Source organism: Hydra vulgaris, chromosome 05, assembly GCF_038396675.1.
Source record: "Hydra vulgaris chromosome 05, alternate assembly HydraT2T_AEP".
NCBI classification, from domain to species: domain Eukaryota; kingdom Metazoa; phylum Cnidaria; class Hydrozoa; order Anthoathecata; family Hydridae; genus Hydra; species Hydra vulgaris.
Window position 1 is genome coordinate 33,997,421 of NC_088924.1, and position 21,386 is coordinate 34,018,806.

Genomic DNA, 21,386 nt, shown 5'->3' on the forward strand with positions numbered 1-21,386 from the left:
ATTTTAAAGAAAATGATGTTAAACTACTTGGTATAACTATCGATAACAATTTAAATTTTCATAAACATCTTACTCAAGTCTGCTAAAAAGCAAATCAAAAACTTAGGATTCTTAGAAGAGTAGCTAAATATCTAAACCTTCAGAAAAATAAAATAGTATTAAATGCCTTCTTCAAATTACAATTCATGTACTGCACTCTTGTGTGGATGTGTTGTTTTAAAGCCTAAGTTACATGCAAGGGCTCTTCGATTGATATGCAATGATTACAAATCAACATTCGAAAAGCTTTTAGAAAAGGATAATTCTGTCTCAGTGCAACAAAGAAATTTGAAATTTTTAGCTATAGAAATTTTCATAATTAAAAATGATCCTAACGAAAGCTCACTAAGGGACATTATATTCGGTAATAAGAAAACGCTCAATACACGAAGTACTTACCTCTCAAGTTAAATTGGAATTGTACGGAAAACATAGTATATATTGCAGGCCCGTAGCAACCGGGGGGTCAGCAAGGCATTGACCCCCCTCCCAAAAAAAAATTTTTCAAATAAATAATTTGGATAAAAAAAAAAGGTCCTTGAAAACTATTTCGGGCCCCTTTATCCAGCACTGCTCTCCCCCGCCGTCCTCCAATATAATTTTTGTTCCTTTTATTGTGCATATAGTTTTTATATTTATCATCATTATATCATTTTATATATGGGTAATTCCGCATCAAATCACCCAAAATTTAGAAAATTTTGAACCATGGGTTTTCAAATTTTTTAAAAACCTCTTTGGCTGTTGCATCTTAAAAAGAAAAGTTAACATTTAAAATTTTAGCTAAAAATGTTGAGAGGTTGACAAGATACTGCAATTTTAATATTGACCTGGTTTCCTAAAATGACCCGGTTTTCATAACACTCTGAAAAAACATTTTTCTTAAAATAATAAGAAATAAAAATGGCAAAAACATGAAAATAAACATATATAATGTTTTTTTGATGCTGAATTCAATAAATGTACTTAAAATGCTAAAATATAAAAGGAACATGCTTAAAAATTAATAAAACAACTAGTTTCTATAAAACAACTTTGGGGCCCAATATCTCAAAGTACCCCCATCGAAAAAAAAATTTTTTGCTGTTAATATTTTCAGCTGTTTATAATCTTACTAGGCACAAAAAATCTAACTGTAAAAACGACCGAAACATACGGAACTTTAATTTCAAAGATGTATCAAATTTTCAATAAGCTATTTTAAAAAACTTTCAAATAGAATTCTCTAAAATATTATATTTAGTTAAAAGACTCCTTAAAAAAAACAAACAATTTTGTTATATTTAAGGAAGTCTTAATTATATGATAACTTAGTTATTTGAACTTAACAACTGAAAAAAACATCCTGTTTTGTTTTATATAAAAACTGAATTGGTGTGATATGGATGTGCATTTGTTTTTAAAATTTTGACAACTTTTGTAAAAGTTTATTATTACAAGTTATTACAATTGTGCAGATAAGCTATATACAACTAAACATACAATTATACTATATACAAAATACATAAAGCTATATGCAATTATATATACAATTCGATTACTTTTAAAAAATCTTAGAGTAGTTACGATAAATGAGTCACAAGACATGATGAGAAGTAGCTTAAATATTGCTCCTGGGAAGAAACTTTACAAACCCTGTAAGCAAAAGATTGCCAAAAAAGCAGATCTTAAAAAAGAGAAGCAAAGACAGGGTGAATAAGATGAAGATTTTCTAATATCATCATTCAAATCAAAAAGACAGGAGATCAATGAAGAACTTGAAAATTTTGATATATCTCCTCTGAAATCTCATTCAAAGTCATCAAAACATATACTCTCAGAAGGAAAGCGAAAAGTTGCGCGCATCAACGAAATGGTAAGTAACCTTACTAGAAAAACTGAAAGTCAATTCAATGTTCCCTCAAAACTGTGTTATGAACCAAATGACATTAAAAAGAAGGCTGAAAACTTTGATGAAACTATGAGCTTGATAAAAGAAAAAATTCTATGTTCTGACAAAAGAATTATTGTTCAACTTCTAACACTGGCACCCCCAAGTTGGTCAATATTAGAAGTACAAAATAACTTTGCAGTTACAGAATACCAAGCAAAAAAGGCTAGACAACTTTTTAATAAAAAAGGATTGTTGGCTACCTCACCTTTGTATAAAGGGAAAGTCTTACAAAAAGAAATAGAAGATTCTGTTAAACTTTTTAATGATTCAAGTGATTTATGTCTATGAATTATGCCTGGAAAAAAAGATTATGTTAGCATTCAAAAGAACGTCCATAAACAAAAAAAACTGCTTTTGTGTAATTTAAAGGAACTATATTTATTATACAAAGAAAACAATCCGGAAATACAAATAAGTTACTCAAAATTTGCTTCACTTAGACCAAAGTGGTGCATTTTGCCAGGTGCAAGTGGTACACATTCTGTTTGTGTTTGTTCTTATCACCAAAATGCCATATTGCTAGTAGATGCTTTAAATATTGGACTAAAGTATAAGGACTTACTTTCAAAAACCGTTTGCTCAGTAGAAAACAAAGAGTGCATGCTTGCACAGTGTGATGATTGTCCTGGTAAAGAACCCCTCACCAAATATTTGTATGAGATTTTTGGAGAATACGAAGATGATTTTGAGATACACTACAAGCAATGGCAAACTACTGACCGTGCAACACTATTAAGTTTAACAGCTGATGTTTCAACGTTTGTTGAACTATTAGCATCTTGTTTTGAAAAGCTACAAGCTCATTATTTTATTGCTCACTCTCAATCACAGTACCTTAACCAACTGAAACAATATATGGATCAATCAAACATTATCATTATTGGCGACTTTGCTGAAAATTATGCTTTTGTTGTCCAAGATGAAATACAGAGCTATCATTGGAACACCCAACAATGTTCTTTACATCCATTAGTCATATACTATAAAGATGATAAAGGTGAACTGAAACATATTTCTTACTGTTTTATATCAGATGACATTATACATGATGTAACTTATGTGTACAAAATATTCCAACTAATCATACCAATATTAAAAATAAAATTTTCCAATTTGTCCAAATTACATTTATTCACTGATGGTTGCGCAGGACAGTACAAAAATTGTAAAAGCTTTTACAATCTATGCCAACTAGAAAGCGAATTTTGCCTTAAAATTGAATGGAACTTTTTTGCCACGTCCCACGGAAAGTCACCATGCGATAGGATTGGTGGTACTGTAAAAAGATTAACAGCACAAGAAAGTTTAAAACGACCGTACAGAAACCAAGTTCTCACATCAGAAGCTAAGTATGAATTTTGTATTGATAAAATCAAAGTTGTTAACTTCATTTACATAAAGGGATTGGACTTACAATTGCAACGTGAAGAGCAAAAAGAAAGGTACACTGGTGTAACAACTCTACCTGGTACTCGTAGCTTTCATCAATTTATACATCTTGGAGATAACAAGGTTGGGGCAAAGAGGTGTAGTACAGACACTAATTATACAATAATCCACAATCTTAAAAAGAAACAAGACATATCTCAACTTGATACTGTCACTTTAGGTTGTTATGTCGCTGTAGTCTGTGATGATAAGTGGTGGATCGGCATTGTAACTAAAACCAACTTAGAAGAAGTTGATGCTAAAGTTAAGTTTCTTCATCCAAATGATCCATCAATCTGTTTTAACTGGCCTGAAAGAGACGACTACTGTTTTATTCCAAACACCAACATATTGAAAAAACTATCTGTTCCACAAGCTTGCTCTAGTTCTGGTAGAAACTATGTGTTTGAAAATGCTGAAATAGAGGAAGTACAAGTAAAATGGGAGCAATATTGTAAACTATTACAAACACAGTCAAAATAACTTTCATCTTTGATACCTTTACAAATCTTGTATATTTAAGTAACTTTTTAAAGCACGATTAACTTTATTTTATTTACAAATATTTTTTGGGAATTTCTTGAAAAAGTAATACATCTTTGAAATTAAAGTTCCGTATGTTTTAGTTGTTTTTCCAGTTAGATTTTTTGTGCCTAGTAAGATTCTAAACAGCTGAAAATAATAACAGCAAAAAAAAAAATTTTTTTGATGGGGGTGTTTTGAGATATTGGGCCCCAAAGTTGGTTTATAGAAACTAGTTGTTTTATTAATTTTTATGCATGTTCTTTTTATATTTGAGCATTTTAAGTACATTTATTGAATTCAGCATCAAAAAAACATTATATATGTTCATTTTCATGTTTTTGCCATTTTTATTTCTTATTATTTTAAGGAAAATGTTTTTTCAGAGTGTTATGAAAACCGGGTCATTTTGGGAAACCAGGTCAGTCATAAAATTGCAATATCTTGTCAACCGCTAAACTTTTTTAGCTGAAATTTTGCATGCAATATTTTTTTATAATTAGGAATAATGTGTCAAAATATAACACAAAAGGAAGACACATGGTTCAATGGACTGGGTGATTTGATGTGGAATTGCCCATATAATCATTTATAGTTTTATTCAAACATTTTAGTTTTGTAAAGTGTTTTTTTAATGACTGGCGGTAATTTGAAAATTAATATTTTAGTTCGTTTTATAAACATATAGTTTATAAAACGAACTAAAATAGGTTATACTCGAGAGTATAAACTATATTATCAAGTAAGTAAAACTCATTTGATAATATAGTTTATACTCTCGAGTCCTTAATACAAGTAAGGGGAGGGGGGGAGGGAGGTGGAAATAAAAGAGTGAGTGTCAATTTTAGTCCAGATCTAATAAACGGGGATTTTTATAAAAGGGGGAATAATTTATAAAGGGGTGGGAACAATTTATGTTACAATATAATTTTTATAAAATACTCATAAAACTATTTAATTCTTGCTTTCGGTCAAATTTTTTAACAGCTGTTTTATCATAATTTCAATAATATTCAATACGTAAATATAAGTTTTATACTTTGGTGAGAAATAAACCAAAAGCTCATTTTCGACAAATCGAGATTTACTTGGTTGGCAATTTTTAAAACTTGTTTACACTGAAAGTTTTTGTTTTTATCAGTGACTGAAAGAATTATTTTTTTAGTTTTTAAGGCCGATTTTCAAACCATCTTTTTTTAGTTTGAGGTATGCATTTTTTGTTAATAACAAATAAAATTTAATAAAGAAAGGGAGGGGGAGGGGAAAGGAAAATGTTGGGTGGGTGGGAAAAATTTCCAAAAATTAATAAACGTTCCTCCCTCTCCTTTTATTAAGGACTCGAGAGTAAGTTACAAACTTACAGAACAAATTGTAACTATTTATATATCTTTATGGTTGTAGATATCATAATTATGAATTAATTTTTTTTTTTTTTTTTTTTTTTTTTTTTAAAATTTTTAAGTTTGCCGTTTAAAATAATTACAACTCTCGTATTGGTAAAATATACACATGGCGGGGGCAAGAAGAAGACAAAATAGTCTTATCGCCAAGCTCCCAATAATCCGTAAATATTTTTTTTTTTAATCAAATCTTGTCATTAAAAATGTTATCAAATATAAAAAGAAAAAAAAAGAAAATTTTTTTTTTTATTTTTTTTTATTTATTTTTTTTAAAAAAAAAACAGAAACAAAAACAAAAAAAAAAGACAAAAAAATAGAGATAATAAATTCTAAAACTTATTTTCAAATATAATTGAACACAAAGCAAAAATGAAAAAGAAACAAACAAACAAAAATGATATTTGAAACTATATATAAATGTTTTTAATTATTGCGATTAAGAATTCTTAATTAGGAAATATAATGAAAAGAATTTAAACTTCTATAGCAAGACCTTTAGTTTTTCATAAAAAGAAAATAAAAAATAAGTTTTTTAGTGAACTAAGTTTTTAAACCTTTGCAAATAAAATGAAAATATACTATACAATATTTTAAAGGCCAACAAATAAATATAGCTCTAGAAGAAGTCCTTCATGTTTTGATTAATTGAAATTATTTCTTTTAGCTTTGATTTAAAAATATTTATGTTTGCAAGCGTTTTGATATCATTTCTAATTACTTTACTCCATAGTTGTGGGCCTCTAGTTGTGATAGAAAACTTAGTGGCTTCAAAGTGATTTTTAGCTTGAACATAATTATTGTTTGCATGTCTAGTAAGGTATTTGTGCTGTATTTTTTTAAATAGCGTTTTAAAAATATTTGGCATCGTATCGTTATTGATTTTATACATAAAAATTAAATGATGATATATATTTATTTGGTAAACATTTAAGATTTTTAGATTAATAAATAGTGGTTGTGAATGAGAGAGACGGTCTGCGTTGGATATTATTCTTATGGCATGTTTTTGTTTGTTAAATAGTTTGTTTAGTTTTTTTTTATTGGTGCGGCACCAAGCAATGTTAGCATAATTGAGATAACAATGAATAAAAGAGAAGTAGATATATTTTAAGCAAGTTTGATTTAGATAAGGTTTTACCTTATAAAGTATGCCAATATTTTTAGAAATTTTATTTTCGATTAATTTTAAGTGGTTTGTCCAGGTGGTATTTTCGTCAAGAAGAACACCTAGAAACTTCATTGAGTGTCAAGAAGAACACCTAAAAACTTGATTGAATTAATCATTGTTATGGCATTAGTGACTATAGTTTTAGTGTATCAAACAGATTTAAATCATGTCTAAAGAAAAAGAAAAATATAGAAAATTTGAAAGTGGTTTTGGAAAGCAGAAGAAAAAGGACAAACGTAAAAAGTTTTTTAAAATTATGGCATGACGCGCTAGTTAAATTTTTAATACAAGATGGAGCTAAACTTCAAGGTCAAGATGGAGGATCAGCTGTTGTTGAGGGTTTGAGTATGGTGGGTAAAGAAAATAAAATATTCGTAGATCAATCTATTCCAAGTATAAGTAATGATAAAGAACTAAATGATTTTTTGCCGTCTGATACTTCTGATCCTCAAAACTGCTAAATTTGATGAAATTATTCAAAAAGGCTCTTTGCAAGAAACTAATTTTAGTTTTCCTAAAAACTCAGAAAAAAGATATTTTTCGGCTAAGTATTATAAAAGAGTCATGAGCAACGGAGAAGAGGTGCATAGGCAATGGCTTGTATACAGTAAAACTAGTGAAAAAGCGTTTTGTTTTAGTTGTAAGTTATTTGGTAACAACACTGGATCTCAATTATTTTGCAAAGGTTACAGTGATTGAGCACATCACGACAGAGGAATTGAATCCCTTAAAAGGTGACCAAAGCACGTTGAGAACGTTAAAAAATGGAAAGATGTGAATTGCGTTTAAACAAACCTTTAACAATAGATACAAAGCACAGGGAAATGATAAATAAAGAAAGAAAGCACTGGCGTGAGGTTCTAAAAAGAATATTTAATGTTATTAAATATTTAGCAGAACACAACATTGCATTCAGAGGATCAAACAGCAAAATATACGAGAGAAACAACGGCAATTTTTTGGGACTGATTGAAATGTTGGCTACGTTCGACCCCGTTTTTCAAGAGCATGTTAGGCGAATTCAATCATCTGAAATTCATGATCACTACCTAGGGGCGAACATTCAAAACGAATTAATACAGTTGCTGTGTGAAAAGGTAAAATCTAAGATTGTCGCGAATATAAAAGCAGATAAGTATTTCTCAGTAATGCTAGACTGCACACCGGATCTTAGTCACAAAAAGCAGTTATCCTTGGTCATACAATTTTTAAAAATTGATATGAATGCAAGTTCTCTTGAGAGTGAAAATGAAGGTGTAAGCATCAAAAAAAATTTCCTTAAATTCTTAGACGTTAAATCATCAACGGGAAAAAATGTAACTGATATTCTTCTACAAGAGTTAGATTAAATTGGATTGCAAATCAGGGACTGCAGGGAACACGGGTATGACAACGGTTCTAATATGAAAGGTATCCATGCTGGAGTACAAGCACGGATCTTAGAAATAAATCCAAAGACATTTTACATGCCCTGCGCTAGCCATAGCCTCAATCTTCTAATTTGTGACGCTGCAAAATGCTCACCTAAATGTATGACATATTTTGGTGTTGTGCAAAGAATTTATGCACTTTTTTCTCCGTCAACATTGCGATGGGAAGTTTTTATAAAACACGTACCAAATTTGACTGTAAAAAGGTCCTGTGACACTTGTTGGAAAAATAAACTGGAAAGCGTAAAATCGCTTTGATATCAAATTAAGGAAGTTCATACTGCATTAGTTGAATTAGTTAAGTTCACTGAGGATCCGAAAGCCAATAGTGAAACACAATCAGTTATGAATGAAATAAGTAGTTATGAGATCTTACTAGTCCTATGTACTTAGTATGATGAACTTTTTGCAGTAAACATTTTTAGAAAAAGTCTAAAGCCTCAAAAAACCTTGAAGTTGCGTTGCAGTTATTTGAAGGGCTAGCTCATTTTTTTCAGAAATTTTTGAGCTGAAAGTTTTTTTTAACTTTACAATTTTTGTCGCGGCAACATTAGTAGCAAGAGAAGTTAGTGAAACTCTGGTTAGTAGTACACTCTGGGTGTAAATTTTAAAGAAATCAGGTGGAGAAGGAAAAGAAGAATGTTTGAGTACGAGGGAGAAGATGATTCTACGGCAGAGTCCGCCGAGCAAACGTTTAAAGTGGAGTATTTTTTTAATATTGCAGATACTGCAGCACAATCATTGAAAAGAAGGTTTGAACAAATAACTAATTACGATACTATGTTTGGATTTATAATCTTTATATAATTGCAGATATTATTTTTTTATGTTTTTAGCACTATTGTCTTTACCACTATCATATATTATTTAATTTTTGTGATGAGGTTGCGCGGGTTGTTTATTTTCTTACACTTTGTAGAGAACAATTTCTTTGTTCTCACTTGATAAAAAAAAAAACAAGTTGCAAACAAATGGTACTTACCACTTGTTTGCAAGCAGATGATAAGTATGGGGGAGCAATGAATAAACTTTTTCAGATTTTGAATGACGTTTAAGGCGTTTTAAAAATTTTTTTTTTTTTTTGCTGGTTTACATTTGTCGTATTATACAAACAAACAAACAAGGCATCTGAAAGAAGATCATAATGATCTTATCATCAGAACCTTTTACAGCTTTAGACATTTTACAGCAAAACAAAAATGAATAAAAAAATTTCAATAAACAGTGTAAATAAATCTGACGATGCTATATTAATAAAATAAAATTTCGTGTAAATCAGGATGCCGTTATGGACAATGAGAAATTTGGATGGATGACAAATTTGTTGGGTATGGCAATTAATGATTTGCTGTTGCTTGAAGGAATAATTCCGGATTTAAAATAGATAAATAAACAGTTCATGAAACGCAATAGATAAATAAATAATTATTATTTATTTATCTATTGCGTTTCATGAACTGTTTATTTATCTATTTTAAATCCGATTTAGCCCATACAAAATAAGGTTTTTCAAAGTGTAAAACATTTACAATGTTAACATTTTTCACACGCTCTGGGGATAAATGGTCACAAATGTCACACGAAGGTAAAGATTTGTAAATGTTTTTCGTAAAAAAATAAAAATTTGACTTTTTAATAAGAAAGAAATTTAAAAAAGTTACAACATTATTTTGATTAAATACTAATTAAATGTAAAGATATACTTCTGAAGGATTGTGATGTGCTCCCTTTTTTTTATTTTCCTATAATTAAATAACTCTTTGAAAAATTATCTTTAAATACTAACTCTTCTTCTTCTTCTTCTTCTTCTTCTTATTATTATTATTATTATTATTATCATTATTATTTTGTTATTACTATTATTATTGTTGTTATTATTATTATTATTATTATTGTTATTATTATTATTATTATTATTATTAGTAGTAGTAGTAGTAGTAGTAGTAGTAGTAGTAGTAGTAGTAGTAGTAGTAGTAGTAGTAGTAGTAGTAGTAGTAGTATTATTAGTATTATTAGTATTATATATATATATATATATATATATATATATATGTATATATATATATAAATTTTAAATAAATTATTATATATTGTAAGTTTTAATTAAAATGAAGTTTTTTTAACTTGAAATCTAGTTGAACTTGTTTAAGGAAAAATAAATACGTAAGGATGCATAGTTTTACCTCGGAAAAATTAAATTTTAAACTATGGATGCTTACGGTGCGATTCGATTTTCTCTTTTCTTTCCCGATTTCGTAATAAAACGGACAAGTAGAAACTTAGCTAAACTTGTGTGCGTCTTCTTTAATTTGGAATATTTCGATAAAGAAAACAACTAAGTTACATCAATTGCCAAACCATTTTCCAAAAACAAAAATATTCATATTTTAAGCCTGACGCAGTTTATAATCGTCAAACGGTTTAATAAAATTAGTTAAATTCTCAAGGAAAATTAAAAACCACATAAACTTAATGAGCTACTAAAAAACGACGCCAAATATAATATTCTAAATATATTTTTTTATTAGTATTATTTTTATTATTATTACTTAGGGAAAAAAAAATGGCTGTTTACTACGTTTATTTGCGAACGAGGAAAAGTAACTAAATATTTATCACTTTTCTCCGTTGCGAATATGAAGTAAATATATAATATTTATTTAACATATAATACAAAGTTAGGTACTTCGATCAAAATTTCAAATCAAATTTTATGTTAAAAAAATTAAATAGACAAAAAGAGCTCGATATTATCATTCCAAAAATACCTCTTGTGTAAATATATCGGAAAAAGGAAAATAGTTATAAGGTTTAAAAGAACCAAAATAAAACTCGTTAATGATATAAAATTTTCAGAAAATCGCGCTTTTATAAAAAAACGATTAAAAAAATCGCTAACTTATTTCTTAAAACATGTGATTTCAAAGTGTGGCCAAAAACTAAAACTGAAGATAAACCAACCGATCTACGGCATAATAAAATTTTAAAATTAATTGTCTAATAATGTTTTTATAATATCGTCTACTAATATTTTAATTTTTTTTTTTTAATTCTTACATGCAGTTTGTTTAAACGGTTTCCCCCCGGTTTGTTAAAACCGGGAAAAAAATTGTAGTTCGGCAATTTTAAAATAGAAAAAGTTTCGTCCCAGCCCTAAATGTCCTTTTTAAAACATGCCATATATTTCAAATACTAACTAGATATCTACACCAATTACTACAAATTACAAGTTTATTCCAACCTCCGAGGGAATAAGATTTTACTTCGAATAACTTAATCTTTTTGAAAAATGACCTTTTACAAGTTAGGGGTCATCCATATATTACGTACGCAGCGAGGAGTAGGGGGAGATGTCCTAAGTTGTTTAATTTGCGTACGAGTGCGTATGTCGGGGTGGTTGGGGATGTTCAACAAATGTACGTACGCAAACTCAAAAAATTGAGGTGGCAATTAACGTTCACTTCCTAATTAATAAAAGTGATCGACGCCCACGTTAATGGCCTGCTAAGGTCATAGAAGTTGAACAGCGCAAAAAATAGAAAAACTAACAAAATTAATTTTAAATAAGTTAACATTGATATTAACTTATTTCTAGAAATTAAACCTACTAATTTAATAAGATTAAAACCACACTTTAAAACATTGTTATAATTGTGGTTTTAATACTTTGAAATTTTAATTTTCGAAATAAAACCATCGTATACAGTACTATACTATGTGTGTACAAAAGCTTATAAAACAATATTAACAATTTATTTGGGGAGGGGGTATAAAAAAATGTATAAAGTGCAACAGCGGGGGAGGGAGGGGGTCCAAATTTGGAGATTTTTGCGTACGAAATATATAGATGACCCCTTACTGGAAAATAATAAAAAAAGAGGGGGGGGAGAAGCGATAGCCCTCCTTCCCCAACTATATAAAAAGTCAATTTTTTCTATTTTAATTCCAATTCTTACTGCCACCCTTAATTTTCGGTTTCCGCCCAACCTTTAACTTTTTTGAACTTTGTATATATATATACATATGTTTTTTCGTCAGTGGTCTAGGTACGATATTTTAGAGAGAAGGGGTCAATTTTTAAAGGGAGGGGGTTTGGGGTGGAAACTTCATACACCCTCGTATATATGCTACATCTAACCGTCAATTTTCATGAAAATAATATGGAATACACATTATCGTTAAACTTAAAATTGAAAATAACTTATTTTTAACAAATAAACAAAAACATATTTTAAAGATGATCAAAATATTCTATAAATAACATAAAATTTGTAATAAAGTAAAAAACAGAAAAAAATCACATTACTGATACCTTTTAGAAGATTGAGAAACTTTTTTTCTAGATCATATACAATAAATTATGAAAAAAAAAAATGCTAAAAAGTATTTTATACTAAAAAAATGTTATATAAATGCTATAAGACAGCTGGTAAACTCACATCTCCAAGAACAATGTCGGTAAGAAATTCTCGGATTAAAATGTTTGTTATACCACTATCATCTACGTACAAAATATTTAAAAACTCTAAGGTTTTTTTAAAAGAAAAAGACATTATGGAACCACAACAAATTATGTCCTTTCCATCTACCTCCCAAATGTGGTTGATATCCATCCCCAAAATGTTAGAGTCTTTATTTAGCACGGCTAACGCAAATGTTTTCATTTTCTCTGAAAGAACAGAAAAAGCTATAGGTTCAAGACCATCATTAAGGTCTGCGTTGATCGATCTTTCCATTTTCTTTCTTTCTAGTTTGTCTCTTTTCTGAGCTGTTTCTTGCTGATGCATATTTGCCGCAGCTCTCATGCCTTCTTTTCGTGTTGATAAACACTTCCTGGTAACAGATCCCTGCTTTATAGCAAACGTTATAATTGCTTTCTGTTTAACTTCACTTTTTTCCAGTAGCCAATCCATTGTTTTATTAATTTTACTTTTTACTTTACTATCTAAAAAACCTGTTGTAGCATTAGGAGCCCTTTTGTTCTGAGAATCAACCATACCTAAAACTCTTTCACTGTGCATATTGTGCACTGGTGCTGAAGAAGCACTCTGTAAAATTTCAGGAGTAGCATTGCTTAGATTACCTGTTAAATACTGTTTCAGTTGTCTCTCGAGCACAACAAGAAATCCTGACGCTAATGATTTTACAACATTTATTGATAACTCGTCAAAATTTTCTTTTCTTAGGCAAGCAAGAATAACATCATTTGATAATACTTCAGCTCCAAAACAGTCAACTTTTGATGAAATAACTTGAAATGGGTCATCTCTAACAAGCTCAAGCCAGCTGAGACAAAGTTTCATGAGTGGGATCTGTAATTGTAAAATATTATTAAACAAACATTTTATAAGTTATATTTTTTAATATTATATAATACAGAAGAACTTTTTAGGAATTTTAAGGGCACAGTGCTATTTTTTTTTGGAGGTCTTTTTATGTGCCGCAGCCTAAAAATTGACTACAAAAAGTTCCTCCTAAAAACTGCGAGCCCGGGGCTAAAACCCCCTCACTTAATCCAGCACTGATATAATATATTATATTATAGACTATAATATAATATATTATATCAGTGCTGGATTAAGTGAGGGATATAATTTATAGTAATATTATATTTAGTTTCAATGTAATGAACTATTTTATAATTTTTCATACTATTTCATTATAATGAAATTTACTATTTCATACTTTTATACTACTTCATATTGCATTAAATATTTCATATTATATATATATATATATATATATATATATATATATATATATATATATATATATATATATATATATATATATATATATATAATTACTTTTAATTTATTGTAAACTTAAAAAGTAAAGAATATTTTAATCAAAAGGAAATACTATTTATATTATTTATTCCTACCATTTCCATGTGTGATCGATTATCCATGTTTTTATAAAATTGAGTCATCCAAGGCCCTGTGATTAGTTTGCCGTATAAACCTATAAAAATAAGACTTACTGTAAGACCTTTTTTTATTTCAATTTTTGTAACATAACTAAATCACGTAACTAAAAATAAATATATACCTAAATATATATCAGAATAAATGCTAGATAAAATGTATATATGAACTATAATGACTACCTAATATTCTTAACTGCATTATAATGCATGGGTTTTGAAAATCAGCAAGAAAAGCAAGTCTAAGTTGTTTGGCTTTGCAATATTTTTTTAAATAAATAATAAAATTATCTCTCATCCAGTATACAGTTCCTGCAAGGTGGAAAAGTATGTGCAGTCTATTGCCAACATAACGCGCTATTGTACCAAGACGCAGTCCAATGCTAGTCAAAAATGTCTCAAAGCCTGCTGGGTCGCCAGATTTCATTTTGTATCTATAAAAAGAAACCAGTATCTATTTGTGACAAATGATCACAATTACAAAAATATAAATTATAAAAAATTTATAATTATTAAAGTACTCAATTAACTAAAAAACATTAAATACCTTAACTTTGATACTGCATATAGTAGGTTCGCAGCTCTACCCTCTGTACCATAAATTTGACTTTTAATCCCCATCTTACTATCATATTGGTGCAGCAATGTGCGTGCCTTTGTTGCAAGTCCTTCAAGAGGGTGAACATTGCAACGGAGTGCTAAAAGTTGCTTCCCAAAAAACTTGCTAAGTTCTCTATTAACACAATTATTTACAGATACTCTGTCTGCAAGTGTTGAGTGAAATGTATTTACAAATCTGTGAAGGATAACATGTTGTTGGATGCCACTAAATAATGAATATGTTGATGCTAAGTCTTGAATAGCATTAATTAAATGTTCCATATAATTATTTGTTTTACCTCCAGATAATTCTGCTATTTGTATAGTTAACTGTTTTCTGTCAATTGATATATGACATTCATTTATATGAACTCCATCAATAGACGTTGAGTCCCATGAAAGGGTAGCAATAGCTGAAGAAGAAAAATAAATATGTTCTGCTACTTGGATATCAGAAATAACCCCTAACTCATAAGCCATCTGCGCAAGTGTGGAAGGAACAGGAATGTTTACAACATATTTAAGTGTCAATTCCTTGATAATAAATTTAATCAAAATTCCAATATTTTCTATTGGAACCTGATTTAATAAGCACATATACACACATTTTCGTAAAGGTACATCATAATAAAAGTGTTTTGATTCAGTAGTTTTAATTTTTAAAATTTTTGTGGGAGAACTCTTTTGCGCCAAATCTAATTTTCCTTTTAGTTCATCAACATATATCTGCAAACAGGCATTTTCAGAATTTTTACATTTGATAACTTTTTTTAACTCCATTTGTTTTAGTTTTTGTTTGGTTACCAAGCAATGCGATGAATTTGTATTTGTTTTTTCTAATAACAACTTTTCTGTTAGAATCTTCTCTTTCATACAATTTTTTAAATTTAGTTTTCGTTTTAATTTGAAATTTTCATGCTTAAGAAATCTTATCTGTTGCCTGAGATGATTAATAACTTTGATAGATTTTTTACATTGCATTTCTATTTTAGATGTCTTTAATTTCTTTGCATCAGAAACATGCTCATTTTTAAATAAAAAATGGCTTATTTTATGCTTAACTGGAGTAACAATAAACTTTCCCTCTAAAACCTTAATTAAAGAATTCCAATTTATTGTTAATCTTTTCTTAAGAACCTGGATTTCTTTGTAAAGTCTATTTAACTTGTTTATAACAGTTTGGACTGTACATTGGGTATTTTCAGAGTTCATGAGTTCATGAAGCTTTTTTGCAGTGTTAAACATTTTTTTACTCTCTGATAAATATGTGTAGATGGCGAAACCATTTCTAAATGGAAAAATGATATTGTCTGCTTTGAAAGAGTTTATATAATTGTCAAACTCAAGTAAAGTCTTATCTGTTCCAAAAGTATCCGTATTTACAAGCAAACCTTGTGTATTGTTCTTTTAAGAAATTCTAAAAATACACAGCATATACAATATGTTGTTTTGAAATTAACTATAATTATAATAATCGTCATAGCCTAATAGGCTAATATATATACTATAGCCTAATAGGCTAATATAATATACAAATATAAACGCCATATACATTGGCTAATATGGCGTTAATTCATAAAATAATTAAACACTATATTAGCCTATTTTTTTTAAAAACTTTTTTTTAATAAGGTTTGCAGTTATAAAAATTAAACTTTAATTGTTATAACCTTTTTTAAAAAAAAACTACTATTTTACATATTTAATTTTTCTTTACAAAATTATTGCTTATACAGTAAAATATTGCTTATAGTATAAAATAGTATTGACAATGTATAAGTTATACATTGCCAATACTATTTGTATTATACTATAATGTATAACAACAACAATAAATTATTGTTATTATTGAATAATAACAATGACAGTATCAACATTGTTGACAACAATAGTAATATTTATCTGGCATGTAATAAATATTATATTTTTATTTATACATTATATAAAATAATATTTAATTAATTAGTATAATTATGGTCTATAATATAGAGTGCATAAAATTATACAATTATTATAATGATTTGTTTGTACATAATAAAATTTCAAATAATAAACCATAATATTGTCAAGTGCAAGTTAAGAAATAAAAAATCACAAAGAAATAATTTAATACTGAATTAGAATAAATTCTTATTTAAATGAGAACTTAATAATTAAATTAATTGAAATAGACAGAAATTCGGCACAAATACTTTAAACTTGGCTTGAAAGTCATAGCCGGGACCTACACTTTTGTTTATGAAAACAAAAACAAAAATTAATTTCAAAATATAGTCGTCTCTTTGTACCTGGCATATCTCTTAAAAACCAAAGAAATAGTGAACAGTTTTGAACCACATAAGAACTAATATACTCTAATATGTGTACCTTTTCTCAATTTTGAAAAACCTGACCTAATTAAAAAGATATAACATTTTAAACTTACCTATAAAAAAACGCAGATTTCTTATAACAAAGTTAACTTGTGAATCAAGAAACTTGGAGAAAAATAGAAACTGCAGCTTCGTTCAGTATTCTTCTACGCTTACAATAATTGTTCTGGAGAAGTCTTGTTTTGCAAAATATATTAAATAAAATGGAATTGTTGAAAACTACTAAAAAAATCACTTTACCGCTCGTAAAAAAAACGATCTAAAATCGTTTTAAAAACGCGGAAACAAGAAGCTTCAATCGAAGTACCTAACAAAGTTGATTTAGTTAAACTTTAGAAATTTTTTGAAATATGATAAAAAAATATTTTAAAAATGTCAAAGTATGCAAGTTTGATAAATGTTAAAAGCAGTGATAAACGTTTAAATAACTTCTGAGACTGTAACTGTCCGTTAAGCTTAACGGTGCGCTAGTTAAAAAATTCTTTTTAACTTCATTAATAAAAAAATCTTTAAAAACATAATTTTTCAAACCTAAATGAATTATTTCAGTATTAGTTTTATTTAAACAAATTTAAATAAAATTTTTGTCATATCTTTACTTAAAAATATTGTAACGAAGTTTCAGACTAAGACTCCGTTGAGCTAAATGGAGAGATGTGAATACGGTTACTGTTAGTTTATACAGTATACCGACTTAATTAAACTGATATACGAATTTCTGAAAAAGATCAAAAGGATTTAAAAAATTATATACTTTTAATTAAAAAATGCAGAAATAATAAAAAATACTGATAAAAAAAATGTAAATGTAATAAGAACTTAGAAACCACCCCACTTAACTCTATATTTGTCAACTTCATTTATATTCTTCTTGAAGTAAAGGTGTCTCTACTGCTGACGTTATAAATGACGTTGAGTTTCTTCTTTTACTAACATTGTTCCCTGCAACCTAAAGCAGGTGGTATTGATCACTTTAGATAAAAGATGTTTCAAAAATTCCTTATATCTTTCTTTTAAGTCTATAAATCAGAAAGAGTTTGTTCTTCGAACTTCCCTGTATTTAAACATATCATTAGTAGGAGGACAAAGTAACTAATTTTTAGATAAACCTCTACTTTTACAAAAAAAATTCGGTTAATTGAACGATATGTTCTCTTGTCAAACTCCTATTCCGATCTTGAGCGTCTTGGACCTCGACTAACTCGAATTTATGGGGGATATGCAAATTAAGATATTGGGAGTGTAAATACAAAATAAGAATAAGCGCAGTGAGTTTAGTACATTGGTTGATGGCTTGAGAAGGTAAGTAGTCTTGCAGATAAAACAAAAGTACTTTTATGTTTGCGGACGTGAAGGCCACAGTCGGAAAGAGAAAGCGTGTTTAATGGATCTGGAGAAGGATTCATATTGACGATTTCTATACATTTCTTTTAGAGAGTCAACGTATGGATTTTTTTTTATTGAGATATTAGGCTGTGTTGATCACTATTGGCTTCACTTACTCTCAATTAAGTTAATGAATAGTGAAATCATTTACTAGTCATTACTTTTTATCAAAATTTCTTTATCATTAATTGAACTACAATTGCTTAATTATGGATTTACCAAATTACGAGTTTCCCTTTACAAATTTAATTTTACGAGTTAATTTTTAGAAGCTAACGGTTATTTGATTTGAAAATACTAAATTATGTAATATGGTGAATTACAAATTACGGAATAGAAGTAATAAGAAGTATAACGATATTTACCAAGCTCTTTAAATCTCATTTGGTAAATACAAACCTTTTCAGTATTACGTTAGTCCGTGTGTTACGTACGCAAATAACTATGTTTTTAAAGATTTATAATAAATATATGGGAATAGAGGTGATTAGTGGGATTAGTGGTGTAGAGTTAGGAGTGTTTTAATTACTTAAACCATTTTTTTAAATAGTTTTTAAATATAGCTTATTCACTTTCTATTGATAGAAAGTTATCATTTTCCAATTACTGAAAGTTTATGGTTGAATAAATTACTATGTAAGTATGATTTTGATTGAGGTATGTAAAAAGGGTGAAAAACTAAACTTGAATTAAAAATAAAACTGTTCACGAAGAATGAACCAACTAGCATTTTACGTTATCTTTGTGATATCTTTTCAGGCTTTTGTGAGTAAATATTGTAAATATAAGTATTGTACTTATAATAAATATCATAACTATATTATAGTTAAAGTAAAATAAAGTAATACAGTAAAACATTAGTAAATACATCAATGTTTGAGTTATTTACAATATTTTTAAACAGCTAGGTGAGTTGGCTCCAAATGAGCGTGATAAAGATAACATAGCTGCCGATGTAAAGTAAGTATTATATACACACATACACGAGGCCTAAATGCTGAAGCGTAAATGCATCTAACAGTTTGATTTTTTTTAGTGATGAAGACAAAATAAATGACGGAGGATACGGAGGATACGGAGGATACGGAGGAGGATATGGTTACGGAAAAAGAGAAGTAAGCTTTTTTTTTTGTATATATATATTAAACTGAAGATATGTCTAAAAATATTAATTGAAAGAATTCGGTTGAAGAAACCAGTTTCATAATACGCACATACCTATAAACTGTAAGTATTAGTTTTAAACATTAATTATTTCACTTCTCTATTGGAAATAATTTCTATAATGATAACAGGAAATAGCTTTATTTTTGCTCTTTATGAAATTATAAATATACGCGCACTTTAAATTTAGATAAGTGAAGATTTTTCTTCAGATAAAATAAGTGATTATGGTGGTTATGGAACATATGGTGGTGGTGGATACGGTAAAAAATATGGTGGTTACGGTGGAGGTTACGGCGGTTATGGTGGGTATGGTGGAGGTTACGAAAGAGAAACGTAAGCTATTGTTTATTTATTATACCAATAGTTTTTGGGTTTAAAGCAGTATTTAACTCTGAGTTTTAATTCATTATTGCATTTTTCATTTTTGGTTTAGAAATGAAGACGAAGATACCAGTGGAGGTGGCGGAGGAGGAGGCAGCAGAAATGGCGGAGGAGGCAGCAGAAGTGGCGAAGGAGGAAGCACAAGTGGCGGAGGAGACAGCAGAAGTGGTGGAGGAGGAAGCAAAAGTGGCGGAGGAGGCAGCAGAAGTGGCGGAGGAGGCAGCAGAAGTGGCGGAGGCAGCAGAAGTGGCGGAGGAGGAAGCAAAAGTGGCGGAGGAGACAGCAGAAGTGGTGGAGGAGGAAGCAAAAGTGGCGGAGGAGGCAGCAGAAGTGGCGGAGGAGGCAGCAGAAGTGGCGGAGGAGTAAGCAAAAGTGGCGGAGGAAGCAGCAGAAGTGGCGGAGGAGGCAGCAGAAGTAGCGGAGGAGGCAGCAGAAGTGGCGGAGGAGGCAGCAGAAGTGGCGGAGGAGGCAGCAGAAGTGGTGGAGGAGGCAACAGAAGCGGCGGAGGAGGTAATAGAAGCGGTGGAGGAGGTAGCACAAGCGGCAAAGGGAAGTAATGTGGTACAACTCGAAGAACTAATTTTTTTTTAAGATTTAAATTTATCTTTATTTTAATATATTTCTGTGTAATATAACTTTATTTTAGTATAATGATTGCATGTGTATAATTTGAAATTTCACTCTTATATATTATACCTCTTAACAAACTGTAGTATTTTTTACCACTTGCCTTATGACTCTTCCACATATCACGGGAATGTTCAATTACAAGTTGTTATATTTTTATTTCAAAATACTGAACACGGGGAAGTTATAACATTGACATACTTTATCTTGATCTTAAATATTAGAATATTTAACATATATAGGTTATATTTGCATAATTTGATGAAATTTAAAAAGTCCACATTGAAATATATATTCTTTATAAAACATGGTCATTTTGAAAACAAACATTTTTTTATTAGATTATAAATAAATATAACTTCTCGAGATTAAATAAATATAACTTCTTTTTTTTGCATTTATTCTATTCTATTAGACTTTTGTTTAACATAATAGAATAAATGCAAAAAAAAAATTGATTTTTATCATAATGATGTTAAATGTCATAAAAAAATAAAAGTTGTTAAACTTAAATAGTAAAAAAACAAAACAATTTTAATCAAATAGCATCGTCCATCGTCAATGGTGCTTCTTCAGTTGCATTCCTACTCCAGCTCTTCAGCTACTTCAGCTTTTCAGTTGCATTCCAACTAAAATAGAAAATAGATTATTAATCCGAGAACTATTTCAAATAATTTCTCGGGAAATTATGTTCATAAATCCGAGAACATATTTCATATGATGAATTTTTTGAAATAACTTTTATACAGGACATCGTATATTTATTTTTGTGCATATTGAAAAAAAAAAAAAAAAACTAATTTTTTTTTTTTAAGGATTAATTAAAATAATTTTTTAAAAATAAAAAGTTGTAAACCGATAGTTTTTTAAATTGAATACTAAACCATATTTATTATATCATTTTATTTTTTATTATGACAGATAACAAAGGATTTTAGAGAATAATCTGAGTCGGTTCTCTATACAGTTCAAATCTGTAAAAATGAAGTGAAGTTATCTTACTACAG

At 28.9% G+C, this 21,386-nt stretch overlaps 3 protein-coding genes across 3 annotated transcripts; 2 read left to right on the forward strand and 1 right to left on the reverse strand.

The window, feature by feature from the left end:
- The first annotated feature begins 7,254 nt into the window (after positions 1–7,254).
- On the forward strand, positions 7,255–7,839 carry LOC136080337 (uncharacterized). Its single transcript, XM_065796954.1, has one exon. It carries the CDS (start codon positions 7,255–7,257, stop codon positions 7,837–7,839), a length of 585 nt encoding a protein of 194 aa, XP_065653026.1.
- A 4,308-nt stretch (positions 7,840–12,147) lies between these two features.
- LOC136080797 (uncharacterized) lies at positions 12,148–17,079 on the reverse strand. The gene is made up of 5 exons (XM_065797979.1): positions 16,872–17,079; positions 14,394–15,863; positions 14,030–14,280; positions 13,805–13,884; positions 12,148–13,232 (listed from the first exon to the last, which is right to left on the reverse strand). The coding sequence occupies exons 2-5, from the start codon at positions 15,689–15,691 to the stop codon at positions 12,336–12,338; spliced, it is 2,526 nt and encodes an 841-aa protein (XP_065654051.1). The 5' UTR covers positions 15,692–15,863; positions 16,872–17,079; the 3' UTR covers positions 12,148–12,335.
- A 1,767-nt stretch (positions 17,080–18,846) lies between these two features.
- On the forward strand, positions 18,847–20,420 carry LOC136080338 (loricrin-like). The gene is made up of 6 exons (XM_065796955.1): positions 18,847–18,861; positions 19,109–19,164; positions 19,241–19,319; positions 19,559–19,704; positions 19,805–20,305; positions 20,399–20,420. Exons 1-6 carry the CDS (start codon positions 18,847–18,849, stop codon positions 20,418–20,420), a joined length of 819 nt encoding a protein of 272 aa, XP_065653027.1.
- The last annotated feature ends 966 nt before the right edge of the window (positions 20,421–21,386 follow it).